The 12756-nt window shown below is 41.6% G+C and overlaps 1 protein-coding gene across 1 annotated transcript; it reads left to right on the top strand.

Moving 5' to 3' along the window:
* The first annotated feature begins 503 nt into the window (after positions 1-503).
* On the top strand, positions 504-9742 carry LOC127771708 (ABC transporter C family member 4-like). The gene is made up of 11 exons (XM_052297636.1): positions 504-2850; positions 3742-4062; positions 4760-4846; positions 5640-6266; positions 6597-6761; positions 6868-7162; positions 7491-7705; positions 7961-8266; positions 8372-8435; positions 9097-9336; positions 9512-9742. The coding sequence occupies exons 1-11, from the start codon at positions 634-636 to the stop codon at positions 9610-9612; spliced, it is 4638 nt and encodes a 1545-aa protein (XP_052153596.1). The 5' UTR covers positions 504-633; the 3' UTR covers positions 9613-9742.
* Positions 9743-12756: the final 3014 nt, after the last annotated feature.

The raw sequence follows: 12756 nt of genomic DNA, 5'->3' as shown, positions 1-12756 counted from the left end.
CAATTGAAGAGATAAAATTTTAAGAAAGATGAGAATACCCTAAGACCACATGCTTCAAGCATGATATTATTAGAATAAAAATTTAAAAATTATGCAACTCTGAATTTCATTACTAACCTACATTATATTCCATTCCACTCCACCTTAGCTCAATAACTTTTGACTCGAGGGTAATTCTCATTTTTATTAGAATTTCTCTCAAAAATTAAGTCGATAATATCCTCTAATAAATTATCAATTTTTTAGAGTATTTTTTAGCAATGAGATGTTTTTATAAGCTGTGTTTAGATCTAAATTTCAATCTTTTTCCATCACATCAACCTGTCATATACACACAACTTTTTAGACATATCATCTCTAATTTCAACCAAAATCCATAATTTGGATCCAACTAAACACCACCATAATGTCTTCTAGAAAATTAGATAAGTTTCCTGTAGCACTCCTTTTCAACGACTCGGTCAACGTTTCTCCCCTTCCTGGCTTCGCCTCTCTTCTCCCCTGCTCTCTGCTCTGCTCCGCTCCCCATCAAAACCGCCACGCGTCCTCCCCGCTGCAACGCCGATCACCCGACACCCAGATGTAACGCTCTCCGGCCGCCGCGCCACGCCGAGCCACCACCACTCACCGGCCATGCCGATGCCGGCCACCTCGCTCCCGTGGTGGCTGTCCACCACCGCGTGCTCCCCGCCTCCGCCGTCCCCGTCCTCCTCCTTCCCCCTCTCCGACCGCCTCGCCTTCCTCTTCCTCTCCCCATGCCCGCAGCGCGTGGTCCTTGGCGGCGCCGTCGACCTCGCCTTCCTCCTCGCGGTGGTGTTCGTCGCCGTCCGCGCTCGCTTGTCGCGCTCCCGGCGTGGGGGCATCGCGAACGGCGACGGCGACGGGGACCACGCGGAGGAGGAGCCCCTGCTCGCGAAGCCGTCTGTGGTGGCTGCGGTGCCCCCGCCGCCCCCGCGCGGGGGGTTGCGGCACGCGGTCGCGCTCGCGGCGTCGGTGTTTCTCGCGGCCGCGTCGCTCGTGCTGCTCGTGCTCGCGGTCGTGCTGCTCCCGAGGACCGCATGGCTCGCCGCGGAGTGCGCGTTCCTCGTGGCGCAGTTCGTGGCGCACCTCGCCGCTGTGGGGGTCGTCGTGGCGGAGAAGGCGGCGGCGCGTTCTCACCCGGTGCACCTCCGTCTCTTCTGGGTTGGGACTGCGGCTCTCGCGGCGCTCTTCTCCGGTTCCGCGGCTGCGCGCTACGCGGCTCGCGAGCCCATCCTCCCCGACGATGCCGTCGCGTTCGCTGGGCTGGTGATGTCGCTCCCTCTTCTCTACTTCTCCGTCACCGGCTCCACCGGCCTCGGTGGTGCGGCGATTCCCGACGGGGAAGACCGAAGCTGTGTTCCTGGTCACGCCGCGGCGGCGACGTCGTACGCGACGGCGTCGTGGTTGTCGCTCGCGACGTTCAGCTGGATCAACCCGCTCATCTCAAAGGGCTCCAGGGCGGCTCTCGCCGCGGACGATGTCCCGCCCGTGGCGCCAGATGATACCGCCGAGGCGACGTACGCGCTGTTCGTGTCAAACTGGCCCGCGCCGCCGGCGCCGGGGACTAAGGCCGGGCATCCCGTGGTCACCGCACTTCTCCGGTCGTTCTGGCCGCAGTTCTTGCTCACCGCCATGCTCGGCCTGGCGCACCTCTCGGTCATGTATATCGGCCCTTCCCTCGTCGACAGGTTCGTGAATTTCGTCCGCCGCGGCGGGGAGTTGACGGAAGGGCTTCAGCTGGTCGTCGTCCTCCTCGCCGGCAAGGCGGCGGAGGCGCTGGCCTCGCACCACTACGAGTTCCAGGGGCAGAAGCTCGGGATGCGCATCCACGCTGCGCTGCTCGCCGCGGTGTACCGCAAGTCGCTGCGGCTGTCCACGGGCGCGCGGCGCGCGCACGGCGCCGGCGCGATCGTGAACTACATGGAGGTGGACGCCGAGGAGGTGGCCAACGTCACGCACGAGCTCCACAACCTGTGGCTGATGCCGCTGGAGATCGCCGTGGCTCTCACCCTGCTGTACACCCACCTCGGCCCCGCCGTGCTCACCGCAGTCGCCGCGATCGCCGTGGTGACCGTGGTCGTGGCGCTCGCCAACCGCCGCAACCTTGAGTACCAGTTCAAGTTCCTCGGCAAGCGCGACGAGCGCATGAAGGCCATCACCGAGCTGCTCAACTACATGCGCGTGATCAAGCTGCAGGGGTGGGAGGAGACGTTCGGCGGCAAGATCCGCGAGCTCAGGGATGCCGAGCTTGGGTGGCTTGCCAAGTCCATGTACTTCATGTGCGCCAACACCGTCGTGCTCTGGAGCGGCCCGCTCGCCATGACCGTGCTCGTGTTCGGCACCTGCGTGCTGACCGGCGTCATGCTCGACGCCGGCAAGGTGTTCACGGCCACCGCCTTCTTCCACATGCTGGATGGACCAATGCAGAGCTTCCCCGAGGCGATTGCCTCCGTGACGCAGGCGACCGTGTCACTGGGGAGGCTTGACAGGTATCTGCTCGACGTGGAGCTTGATGATACCACGGTGGAGCGTGTTGATGACGCTGGGATTAACCCGGATGGTGTGGTCGTGGAAGTGCGCGATGGCGTGTTTGCATGGGATGTGAGGGGCAAGAGGGAGAATGAAGAGGGCGATGACAACGACGATGATGAAGGAGGTGAGGAGGAGGAGAAAGATGTCGAGGAGACGCCTGTTCTGGAGACAGTGCTGAAGGGGATTAACATTGAGGTAAGGAGGGGTGAGCTTGCAGCGGTGGTCGGGACGGTTGGCTCCGGCAAGTCGTCGCTGCTCTCATGTATCATGGGGGAGATGGACAAGGTCTCCGGGAAGGTATGTCTGTGATTCTTGTCAGTTATCTTCAAACCAAGCATTTTTATGAGCAGTCAAAGTTTTTAATAGTTTCTCCGGCCCGGCGAAAAAAGTTTTTAACAGTAGCACAAAATTTGTACAATTTTGGATTGATCAGTCCAAATCAGGGGTTAGTCAGTCAGGTGAATGCGAATTCACTCAAGATTAATTGTGATGGTGTTTGTTGGTCTAGATGATTATATCACATTGACATTAGACATTTCCGTCTGAACGGCTCAAATCAGGGGTAGGTGGGTGCACCCACAGTGCAAGACCATATGTTCCATTTGAGCAAATTGATACCTAGAGAAGGTTGAGTCCATTTTTTATTTGTGGCATTTGCCATTTGTTTGGGTTGGGGATTCTGGAAGAACCAAAAAAGGTAGTGGTAATCTGCTTGTCTGCTTGTATTATTAACAACTGTTGTAAAATGGATGGGGACTAGCATTCAAGGAGAATGCAAGGTAGTTGGAAAACCAACATTTTAGGTACGCTTCCATATTTTACATAGTAACAATGCACACCAGATGTTTGACACAACGCCTCTGTTGGTTTGACCTAGACTATGCCTGTTTAATGCTTGATAAAATATCGAAGGTTGATTCTATTGTCAGTCTACAGCTTTGGCAAACTGTGGACTTCTGTGAACAATGTGTTGACTGTACTAAACCTTGAGTGATATGCTGCTTTTCAGCTTTGACCCCACCATGAATTCTTAAAGGAGTAGTTTTCTTGTGAAGATCATGAACTTTAGACAACTTGTGTTGGCTTTTTGAAAGAATAGTATTGTCTAAATAAATACCTGGACTACAAGCTGCTCTATAGTTTTCACCGTCCTTTTGTTTTCTTTATCCTTTTTTGCATTCTCCACAGGTTAGGGTATGCGGGAGCACTGCATATGTTGCACAGACTGCTTGGATTCAAAATGGCACAATTCAAGAGAACATCTTATTTGGGCAGCCAATGGATGCTGATAGATATAAAGAAGTTCTGCGGTCTTGCAGCCTGGAAAAGGATTTGGAAATGATGGAATTTGGTGACCAGACAGAGATTGGAGAGCGAGGGATCAATCTCAGTGGTGGACAAAAACAACGTATTCAGCTTGCCAGGGCAGTTTATCAAAATTGTGATATATATCTCCTTGATGATGTCTTCAGTGCAGTTGATGCACATACTGGCTCAAGCATTTTTAAGGTAAAATTTCACTCAGCTAGCTTCACATGCCATTTGATACATGCAACTGATAATTTGATGATTTTCGCTGCGTGGATGCATGCATGCCCTACCTTACTGCATTTGGTATTGTTTGAAGGATGAAGAATGATTATCAGTTGTTATGGAGCAAACTCAATCCTTCTTAAATTGAGAAAATAGATGAGTGTGTATATGGAATAAAGGACCGTTACCTGTAGGAGATTAATGAAAAAAAAATGAAAATAGGATATAACATTAAAAAAAAAAGATTTGGAGGGAGAGATGTCCCTCCAAACATTTTTTTTAAGATGAAATGTTGAGAGTGTTAGGGATTGAACACGGGACCTTGGGTTGAAATCACACACCCCTTGCCACTGCACTATCAAGTGCATGTCAATATAGTAACATATAAGAAATGGACAAATATTTATATTTACTACTGTTGTGGTGAGTTAAATTAAGTCAGTCTACTTGTGAGAATATTTTTATGTTATCCTAAAGAAGAAATAAATAGATTTAAAAGTTTCTATGATGCCCATAAAAAAGTTGCTATGATGTACATAGGAGGCTAAAATTATATGTTAAATAAATATATTTGTTTCTTCTTGGGATAACTATATATCGAGGATGAACTAAGTATTTTTCTGTTATGCTAACATATTTGCATGGTATCACAACAATGAACTTTCTCCTGCAGGAATGTCTGAGAGGCATGCTCAAAGGAAAGACCATCTTACTTGTAACTCACCAAGTGGATTTCTTGCATAATGTGGATAACATATTTGTAAGTCTTCTAGCATGATTATTTTCAGCATACTCTTGTACCATGTTTCAACAAGCAAGTAAATTTCAAATTATTATCTTGAAAAATCTCTAAAAACTATGGCATATATACTCGTATTCTTTTTATGTACTTGAAACTGTTTGGTCCAAAAATACGTATGAATTAAATATTCTATATTATAAAGCTAACATTGTTTAGAACAAGTGATCTAAGCAATGTAATGTAGAAAATTCTTCGAGATATCGTAGTTTTGGAAGCACGGTACAAATAATCCCCACATAATCTGTCCCCTATAATCTAAAAAGAACATAATCAACCATTGAAAGGATTCCCCAATGAATTTCTGATGTTAACATGCTTTTCATCATGTAATCATGTTATTGGAGCTTCCTTCTAGAAGAGAATTGTAAGCAACAGTTGGAGGTAGTTTCGCTCCTCTCTTCTCGTGGAAAGATCCGTTCCATAATATAAGGGATTATGCCTTTTTTTTTTTACAAAGATTAAGGAAGTAACGATAGTATGAGTGATGGTACAAAAGGTGGTAGCTGAAAGAATAAACTAGTACAAAACTTAATGGGCAAGGAATAAACTAGTACAAAGTGGGTGGGTGGAGGAATAAATTAGTACAAAAGTGGGTAGGTGGGGAATAAAGTATTGTCTTGGGATCACAATCCCTTATATTCTGGGACAAATTTAAGGGGTCAAACCCCTCATATTATAGGGCAGAGGGAGTAGAACATACACTTTTGTCCTTGACTTGATTTTTAATCATTTTTTCCATGTGATTGTGCAGGTCATGAGAGATGGCATGATTGTGCAGTCAGGGAAATATGATGAGTTACTAGATGCTGGCTCAGATTTCTTAGCTCTTGTTGCTGCTCATGATAGTTCAATGGAACTGGTGGATCAAAGTCGACAAGTTGTCAAAACTGAATATTCTCAGCCTAAGGCGGTAGCCAGAATTCCTTCTCTTCGCTCTAGATCCATTGGAAAGGGTGAGAAGGTACTTGTTGCACCTGATATAGAAGCAGCTACTTCTAAAATTATACGAGAAGAGGAAAGAGAAAGTGGTCAAGTAAGTTGGCGTGTGTACAAGTTATATATGACAGAGGCTTGGGGTTGGTGGGGGGTTGTCGGCATGCTTGCTTTTGCAATTGTGTGGCAAGTTACTGAAATGGCTAGTGACTATTGGCTGTCATATGAAACATCAGGCAGCATTCCATTTAATCCATCTCTATTTATTGGAGTGTATGTTGCTATAGCTGCTGTTTCAATTATCCTTCAAGTAATCAAGAGTCTTCTTGAGACAATATTGGGACTTCAGACTGCTCAGATCTTTTTCAAGAAGATGTTTGACAGTATTTTGCATGCCCCAATGTCATTTTTTGATACCACACCTTCAGGGAGGATTCTCAGTCGGGTAATTCTCTACTTATGGTTCATTTGCTGATAACGTTAACTTGCGATTTGCTCAAACTTCATCAGTACTATAGATAACTTATTGGAATTGATTATTTCTTCATCTGCAAACCTAATTTTACTATTAAATTAAATTGGCATGAACAATGCTTACACCCTTTTCAGTATGAAATAGTTTGGTCTTGTAAACTGGCACTGCTTGTACTCTTCACATTTATAAAAAGTATAGATCAAGTTTAGTTTTTTCTTTCTCTTTTCTGAATACTGGAGAGATTGTCGCCACATTTCTTTTATCCTCTACTGATGAAATACTTCCTATTGTACTTTTCAGGCATCATCGGACCAAACAACCATTGATATTGTGCTGTCCTTTTTTGTTGGTCTGACAATTTCAATGTACATTTCAGTATTAAGTACCATAATTGTTACTTGTCAGGTTGCCTGGCCATCGATTATAGCTGTAATTCCACTTGTACTATTGAACATTTGGTACAGGGTATGCTCCTACTATAGCAATTTGCCTCAGATACTGTTGCTAATTCTGCTCCAAAAAATTTATTATATTCATTGAGACACTCAATTGTTTCCTTATATATGTGCAGAATCGCTATCTTGCAACTTCTCGGGAGCTAACTAGACTTGAAGGAGTAACAAAGGCACCAGTAATTGATCACTTTTCAGAGACTGTTCTAGGTGCTACAACCATCAGATGCTTCAAGAAGGACAAAGAATTTTTCCAAGAAAATTTGGACAGAATCAATTCAAGTTTGCGCATGTACTTCCACAATTATGCAGCAAATGAATGGCTTGGGTTCCGTCTGGAGTTGATTGGGACACTCGTATTGGCAATAACTGCTTTCCTTATGATTAGTCTGCCTAGCAATTTTATCAAGAAAGGTACCAATATATGATAGATTTGATCATTTTTCTTAGCATGAACCGAGACTGGTAGTCATAGCAGTCTCATGAAAAAACCGACTCATTTAGGAATACTTTAATGCATTATATATTTAAAGCGGTGTAGCTAATTCCTTCTCTTTTTATTTGTCTCAATGTTAGTAAGTAGGTCGAAGATATAACATGGTTGTTTCTCCTTTTACTCCTTGCATCTTAATCATCTGACAAAAATATTTTTTCAATTCTTATGCTTAGTAAATTTTATTCTGTCAAGATTTATGATCATTAGCATAGGCTGGATGAACTAATGTTCACTATGCTTTTGCAGAATTTGTTGGCATGTCTCTTTCATATGGCCTTTCCCTCAATTCTCTAGTGTATTTTGCAATATCCATTAGCTGTATGTTGGAAAATGATATGGTTGCTGTGGAGAGGGTTAATCAGTTCAGTACCCTTCCTTCTGAGGCAGTGTGGAAGATAGAAGACCATCTTCCTTCTCCAAATTGGCCCACTCATGGTGATATTGACATCGATGATTTAAAGGTAAGAAGGTTAAGTACTTAAACTGCATGGTCTTATACTATTATTATTTTGATTTGTACAGGGATTCCGCTCCATTACATCCATCCTATAAAGCGGAGAATTCAAACCTTGTAGCTTTGTTGCTTTTTTCCTTTTGTTCTTTCTCTGTAACTTTGTAAATGCTTTTTGCGTTTTATAAAATTTACACTGCTGGGCAAAGCCCTAGCAGTATTCCCAGTCAAAAAATATTTGAGCATAGCATTTTTATCCTTTCAGGTTAGGTACCGACCGAATACACCTCTAATTTTGAAAGGCATAACTGTAAGCATTAGTGGTGGTGAAAAGATAGGAGTTGTTGGAAGAACAGGCAGTGGAAAATCAACTTTGATCCAAGCATTGTTCAGACTTGTAGAGCCTGTGCAGGGGAAAATGATCATTGATGGAATAGACATATGCACATTGGGTCTGCATGATCTGAGGTCCCGCTTTGGCATTATTCCCCAAGAACCAGTTCTCTTTGAAGGAACAATTCGAAGCAACATTGATCCAATTGGGCAGTATTCAGATGCTGAGATATGGCGGGTATGGTGTAACTATAATGTTTCATTCAGCCTTCCCCTTAATCCCTTATGAATGTGTACTTGTATTGTGTTAATTACCTGTGGGAATTTTACTTCAATTTCGCAGGCTCTGGAGGGCTGCCAACTGAAAGATGTAGTTGCTTCAAAACCTCAAAAACTTGATGCTCTAGGTTTGCTACTTATATGCTTCTGCTGTATCTATGTTGACTTTAAGTTGCATTTACTGCTTAGTCTTAATTACTTGAATTTGCTGCTTCATTTTCCAGTCTGAATATAGTGCGCGCATGCTTTTAAAAAAAAAAATCCAAACATTGTAGATTTGACCAACAGTTCGTCAAATTGTGAGATGTTTAATACTTTAATGTATGAAAATTTATAACACGACTCATATTCAAAGAGCTTTCACACCGTACTGGTTTTGTAGCTATTAACAATGTATTATTTGAGAAATTAATGATGAAACATGAGCTGAAGATCATGTCCAAACGTACATTCCCTGTATAATGAGGACAGAGTATTCCAGAAGTTAATATGTCTGAAGAAGTTGGCTCGTTGATCATTTACAAAATCCAAGTACCAAAGTATTCCAAAATATTGAACTGATTAAATACATTAGAATGTTCAAATAACTAGAAGTATGCACAACTTTTTGTACAATGTAAAAGAAAAAACGCATGCAGTTCCATGTCGAAACTAAATATTAAATCCAGGTGATTCTTGCCATATTTGATGTGAAATGAACATAGACATTGTTAAAAGAATCTACATCTATCAAAATTTGGAACTCAAATTTATTGAATTAACCGGCCATTTTTTCTTGATTCTTCACAGTGGCTGATAGTGGGGAGAACTGGAGTGTAGGCCAAAGGCAGCTTCTTTGTCTTGGCCGCGTCATAATGAAGCGGACTCGAATATTATTTATGGATGAGGCAACTGCTTCAGTTGATTCTCAAACTGATGCCACGATACAGAAGATCACACGGCAAGAATTTTCTTCATGTACAATAATTAGCATTGCACACAGAATACCAACAGTCATGGATTGTGATAGAGTTCTGGTGCTGGATGCAGGTAGGTCTTTCAGTCCTTTTCGCTATATTGCTAAAAAATGCACATAGCTTTGTTTAAAATGCTCTTCATTATTGAAATTTGTTTCTCTCTCTATTAGATGAGGGAAAGCACTGTATTTCTATTGCTAGTTTTAGCTCACAGAATGCTATCCTAAAATCAAAGTATTTCTGTTCAGGTCTGGTAAAAGAATTTGATTCACCCTCAAGATTGATTGAGCAGCCATCCCTGTTTGGTGCGATGGTTGAGGAATACGCCAATCGCTCATCCAACCTGTAACCCCGTCTGTTATACACATTTTCTCAAGCAAATCAGAGTAATTTTGCTAGGGTGAGACTACTTCATATCTCAAGAACTAAAAAAAACTAAAAAAGTATGATAATGTTCATGTGTACCCCATTTGAGGCCTTATTCGTTTTGAAGGATTCCTAAAGGAAATCTCAATTCCTTTGGAATAAGCACTATTCATGCATTCGGTTTGTAGGATTCAAAGGAAAATTTTCCATAGGAACACTATTCCAATCCTCTAAAAATCCTCTAATATACTAATTCCATAGGAATGAAAACATCTACTCTATCCTCTTTTGTTTAGCTCGGTGGAGGAAAAATTCCTGTGTTCCAATCCTTTGTTTTGCACGTGCATTCCTACATTATTCCTACGTTTTTCCTATTCCTATGATTTGGAAATTCTATGAACCGAATAAGCCCTGAATCTTTGTTGTAGCTTTGCAGCATTTTTGTTAGAAGCTCACTAAAGGAGGATAGTAATAACTAATATGCGGATGGTTTTATTTCTGGCATTAACAAAGATCCCTTCTTGATTTGTATTACCTTACGTACCAGTTGACTAAATGGACTGTTACAGAGATACTCCATCTATCCAAAAAAAAAAAAAAAAACAACCTTAATGTGAATGGGATATCACAGATTTGTTGTCCTAGGTGATGTCCCATCCACACCAAGATTAAGTGTTTTTTTGATGGATGGAAGTCCCTCCCATCCCAAACACCACCTGTGTAACAAATGACAGATACACATGAATATTATAGTGAAAATGCCATTGCTGACGTGATGTGTCCAGCATGGGATCTTTATTCGCAAAATCTAAATCGAGAGTGCTCTCGATTTAGTCATAACGAGCGACGCTAGCCATTGTCCAGATACGATCAGCCATTGTCCAGATATGTGTCTTAAAGAATATTTCTTTACTATAGTACTAATTGATCAAGCAAGTAGAAAAAATATTTCTACCATCTATGCTTTAAATATAATTTTCTCTTAAACTACTCATCCGATCTACAATCCGATTACACCGTTGTGTTCGTAACAATTAAATCTTTACAACAAGATTTCACATGATTATATTTTGATAAAAAATCATAAATTACTTTTATAATATATCTAAATTACTTTTAGATTTCACTAAGTTACTTCTTAAACATATAAAAGTAAATTCAATAAAGTTTTAAAGTAATTAACATATATTATAGAAGTTACTTTCTTTTTTCTTTTTGTTATAAGTTACTTCTATAGTATATCTAAATTACTTTTAGACTTTATTGAATTACTTTTATATGTCTAAGAAGTAACTTAGTGAAATCTAAAAGTAATTAAGATATATATAAAAGTAATTTATACTTTTTCATCAAAATATAATCATGTGAGATCTTGTTATAAAGATTTAATGTTACGAACACAACGGTGTAATCGGATCGTAGATCGGATGAGCAGTTTTAGAGAAAATTGTATTTGAAGTATAGGTGGATAGTATCTATTATATATGGAGTGGTAGCTAGTTTAGACAAACCAGCTACCACAAACTGTATAGTCACGTCCATCTTTGTTGCATTTGACGTAGAGGATCATATTCGGAACATGGATTACCTTCCTGTGTACTGTGTTCTCTGTGGTCGTTTTGGAGGTGGGTGGGTTTGAGATCCCTTGCCGGCACATGAAACGGAACAACAAATCATACTACCTACTTTTTAAAATATAGAAACTTACGATTAAATAGGACATATGCTAGATATGAATTTAGACAGGGGCATATATAGATTCAGTCTTATATATATATACACACACGTATATATATATATATGTATGTATGTATATATATATATACACACGGCTGTTTTGTACACCCGGGTGTACATACTCCCTCCTCCTTGTTGGATATCCATTAGTTGATAGTTGGGTTAAAAATAATGTTTAATTGTTTTCAAATATAGGCATGCATATCGGTTGTTGTTCTGTTTTTTTTTTTTCAAATTTTCACATGCATGCACACGGCCGGACGGTGAGGAATGGCCACATTCAAAATTTTACATATATACTTTTTTCTTAGTACAAGTATATACTCTTTTCACTAACTACTAGTATATACTATATTTTTTCAGTACATATTCTGTTCTGTGTATAGTAGAATATACTATTTGTTTTCAGTATATACTGTTCTATTCCAGTATGTAATGTTTTTTTTTCAATCCAGTATATACTTAAATCGCGCATATACTATTTTTATAGTTAGAAGTAGTATATACCATATTTGTTTTTAGCAGTATATACTTTTTTTTATTGTAGTAGCAGTATATATATACTAATACATGCTCATCACGATCATATACTGGTACTGGTTCACTGGCACATGCTCATAACTACGCATAGTGGTTCATTCATCCGGTTTCTTTTATCACACACCGTTTCATTCTTCCGGCTTCTTGGTTTGCGTCATCCGGAAACATGTTCATCACCAGCATGTACGGCTGCCGTTGTGGATTAATGGAGGAATCAAATATGCTATCTTTGTGCTGATACCTTGATACCTTTTTAAAGACGGTATATATTATTTTTTAAGTTAGTAGCAGTATATACTGTTTTTAAAGGTAATAGTAGTGAAAAACAGTATGTACTGGCCACATCAGTATATACTTTTTTTTAAAAGTTTGTACTAATGCATACTGATTTTTAGTTTAGTAGCAGTGCATACTGTTTTTAGTTTAAAATCAGTATATACTATTTAGTAACAGAGTATTGTGCTTAAAAGTATGTACTACCGAGAAGTGGCATATATTATCGACTGAGCTTATACTACTAGTTAGCTCATTGATTGGTACCTTCATTGTACAAGCATAAGACTCTCAGGAAAGTAGTATATATATTGCCCAATTTTCAGTGTCGTTCAGTATCGTGTGATGGGTTGATCTACCGGAGCTCCCGTCTGTCCCAGAAGACAAATTGCACTGACCGCAGCGGCCGCGCACCACTCGGCTGGGAACGCTGAATGCTGGGAGAATGAGTTGACACCGCCCGTTTGCGCCTTCTGGGAACACCGACGAGATCGAGTAGCGCCGCCACCGCTGTGCGAGGGGTTTTGCCGATCGGCCGGCCAGCACGTGCATGCAGCATGCAACAAAGAAATTATAT

The sequence above is a fragment of the Oryza glaberrima genome, chromosome 4, assembly GCF_000147395.1.
Source record: "Oryza glaberrima chromosome 4, OglaRS2, whole genome shotgun sequence".
Lineage (NCBI taxonomy): Eukaryota > Viridiplantae > Streptophyta > Magnoliopsida > Poales > Poaceae > Oryza > Oryza glaberrima.
This window is presented reverse-complemented; position numbering and strand designations above follow the sequence as displayed.